A 3,057-nucleotide genomic window follows, 5' to 3' on the forward strand; every position below is an offset into this window, starting at 1 on the left:
CTTGTAAGCTCCTTATACCTCTACACCTTTTATCTTACAGTTTTACACTGTCAATTATTAATACAATTATTAGTACAATTCTTAAGACAAGACAGAATTTTGGTATTAAGATTCCCAACCGTATAAAGGTAACATGTTTATATTTAGCACTTTAGTACTTTCACTTTTGATATTTGGAAAAATACTGCTTTTAGCTCTTTGATTTTTTTTTTTTTTATTCCAACAGAGTATTTTGTAAACGGTTGTACTGCTTCTTATACGCACCTAAAAGATGTGCATATGCGTCTATAAAAGGAAATCTTCCCACTGAAAAAGTATTCATCGGTACTAAGAATGGTTTTATTTTGAAAATAATAACCGGAAACGCTTTGTTCCTTTCCGGTATAACACTGGCCTGACACACATGAAGCTAGTTCCTAAATTTGCAGAACTTTAAAAACAACTTTTTGTCTTTTAAAGTTCCCTGCTGCGTATTTGATATGACCACTTAAGGTCGTGTTGTATATGTTAAGGACCTGTTTTGTTTAAATATAAAAAAACGCCTGGTCTACAGTACAAACTTAACTTCTGCAGTTAGCTGGCTAGGCTACTGTCTCCATGGCACCTCCGCGGGTCCTGTGTATCCACGGTTACCGTCAGAACGGCAGCTCGTTCCGTGAGAAGACCGGAGCTCTGCGGAAGCTGCTGAAGAAACAAGTGGAACTTGTTTACCTGAGTGCACCGCACAGTGTGCAGCAATCAGGCGGTGAAGGTGGGTCATCCTCCACACCTGCCCCCCACTACATTACACTGAAGAGAGGGACGAAGTTTTTTTTTTTTTTTTTTTTTAGTTTTCTATTTTACATTACGTTTTAATTTAATGTCAAACTTAATTTACTACTGCACATAATGAGTAATTTTACTTTTTAAGTATATTTTGACGCTAATACTGTTCTAATAACCATTTGAGGGCGGCTGCCGCAGTGGTTCGATCCCCGGTCTCGGCTATCTGTCGAAGTGTCTCTGGGAAAGACACTGAACCCCTAACAGCCCATTTCCATCCCCAGCTGCACAGTGCCGGTCCAAGCCCGGTAGAAGTTGGGGAGGGTTGCGTCAGGAAGGGCATCCGGCGTAAAAGGAAAAAAAAAAAAAAAAGAAAGAAAGACGGCCAAATCAACATGCGGTTAATGCTCCGCTGTGGTGACCCTGAATTTACGGGATAAGCCGAAAGGACAATAAAACCTGTTCTAATTAACATTCAGCTTAGCAGCGTTTACTTTTCCATCAGTATCTTACTCAGATTACAAAATCACTTTCTTAGTAGAGTAATTGTACTTTTGTACTTCAGCACATTTTACACCATGAACTTACATTCATATTAAAATTTTAATAAACGTTGTTACGAACAGTAGAAAATGGATTGGCTTTTTACTGCAAATTTAGTAAAGAATTTGAAGAAGTATTTGAAGTACAACTACTTCTGATTTAAGAGAAAGTACTCTAGTACAAGAGTATAGAGATGGAGGAACAAATTATGCTTTGATCAGATCAATCACAACTTTGTTTATATAGTAACTTTACATCTATACATACAGCTTCATTTGTTTCAAAGTGCTTTACAGATGGCTTACAATAAGTAAATGTCAGCATTGAAAATAAAAACTTAAACCATTATAACATGGGTATTAATATATGAGAATAGCTGACAATTAACCAAACTAGTATAGTTTATTTTTTATTTTTTGTTTTCTACTACACTTTTCTAGTTATTTATATTTTTCTCTACTGTTCTATTTTTCACTGTGTCAATTTCTTGTCTAAGTTATGCATTAGGTGACTTCATTATGACTTCATTATTCATTATGAAGTGTTCACGTATTTATTTTGTTTTACCAGAGAAGCTAAATTAGTCTTAAAGTTCGAAATAGGAAACTGGATTTTCGGAGGTTTTAATTTCCACATAATTAACAGCACAATAACCACTTACTTCTTCTGCCTTTACAGAAACTCCATCGAAGGAGAATGGTTCAGGTTCTGGACCTGGAGGTGACGAGGACCCCAGGGGTTGGTGGTTTTCTGATGTCCGAGCTCGGAGTTTTGACGCTCGACAGCAATGTGACGAAAGCCTGGGGTTTGACGAGAGCGTGGACGTTGTGAGAGAAGCTGTAAAGGTTCAAGGGCCATTTGATGGCATCATGGGTTTTAGCCAGGGAGCAGCTTTTGTGGCCATGTTGTGCTGTCTTCAGGAGCAAAAGCTAGAGCCTGAGTTCAACTTTCGCTTTGCCATTCTGGTTGCTGGTTTCCGCAGTGCATGTAAGGAACACCAAAAATTCTACAGTGCTCCGCTCCAGATCCCCTCCTTGCATGTGTTTGGCCTGGAGGACCGAGTTATCCCTGACGACATGAGCAAAGAGCTGCTCCCCTCCTTCCAAGACACTCAAGTCCTCACACATCCTGGTGGCCATTTTGTTCCTGCTGCATCGGCTCACAGACAAACCTACCAGGACTTTCTCAAGAAGTTCCAGTGAAAGGAGAGTGAATTGTGACTCAACATCTTAAAAATCACCAGAGAATGTTGATTATTTATTTAAGAAAAAAAATCAGATTATTTTGGCTATTTGTGCTTTTGGTGCTTGTCCATCTAACACAATACAGTAGTTGTAGTCCTTCTCAGGGAAGATGAAATTTAACAGACAATAAATAAGATGACAGTTTATGTACAGTTTATGGTCTCTTTTTGCAAGCTGTGTCATGTCTTTATTACCTTTACTGAGAATATATTGCTTGATCATCTGCTAAAATGTCAATGAGATCATTGCTTTCATTTGTACAATATATATGTATGGATTATATTTAAGTTGATCATATCAGGAAGGGCACATGTATATTTAACATTCATTCATTTATGACTTTGTTCCAATAATGCATTAGGTAAGCCTGACCTATTCTGAAAATAGTGTGGAAATCTGTGTTGAAGGAGAGTAGATCAAGAAACTGAGATAAAGGCTTCACTGGGCTTCAAACAAAAAAAGACCTACAGGCGAACGTTTTTCCTGTCACCCTAGAAATCAGCAACAA

General features: G+C 38.0%; 1 protein-coding gene across 1 annotated transcript; it reads left to right on the forward strand.

Annotated features, from left to right (window-relative positions):
- Positions 1-362: 362 nt before the first annotated feature.
- ovca2 (OVCA2 serine hydrolase domain containing) lies at positions 363-2,701 on the forward strand. Its single transcript, XM_067492189.1, has 2 exons — positions 363-751; positions 1,984-2,701. Exons 1-2 carry the CDS (start codon positions 598-600, stop codon positions 2,505-2,507), a joined length of 678 nt encoding a protein of 225 aa, XP_067348290.1. The 5' UTR covers positions 363-597; the 3' UTR covers positions 2,508-2,701.
- The last annotated feature ends 356 nt before the right edge of the window (positions 2,702-3,057 follow it).

The sequence above is a fragment of the Channa argus genome, chromosome 22, assembly GCF_033026475.1.
Source record: "Channa argus isolate prfri chromosome 22, Channa argus male v1.0, whole genome shotgun sequence".
Lineage (NCBI taxonomy): Eukaryota > Metazoa > Chordata > Actinopteri > Anabantiformes > Channidae > Channa > Channa argus.

Bases quoted from the DNA above. Each gene is read 5' to 3' on its own strand.
- ovca2 (XM_067492189.1), top strand. From the start codon at position 598: ATGGCACCTCCGCGGGTCCTGTGTATCCACGGTTACCGTCAGAACGGC. The intron at 752-1,983 runs GTGGGTCATCCT...CTGCCTTTACAG, and splicing joins GCAGCAATCAGGCGGTGAAG to AAACTCCATCGAAGGAGAAT.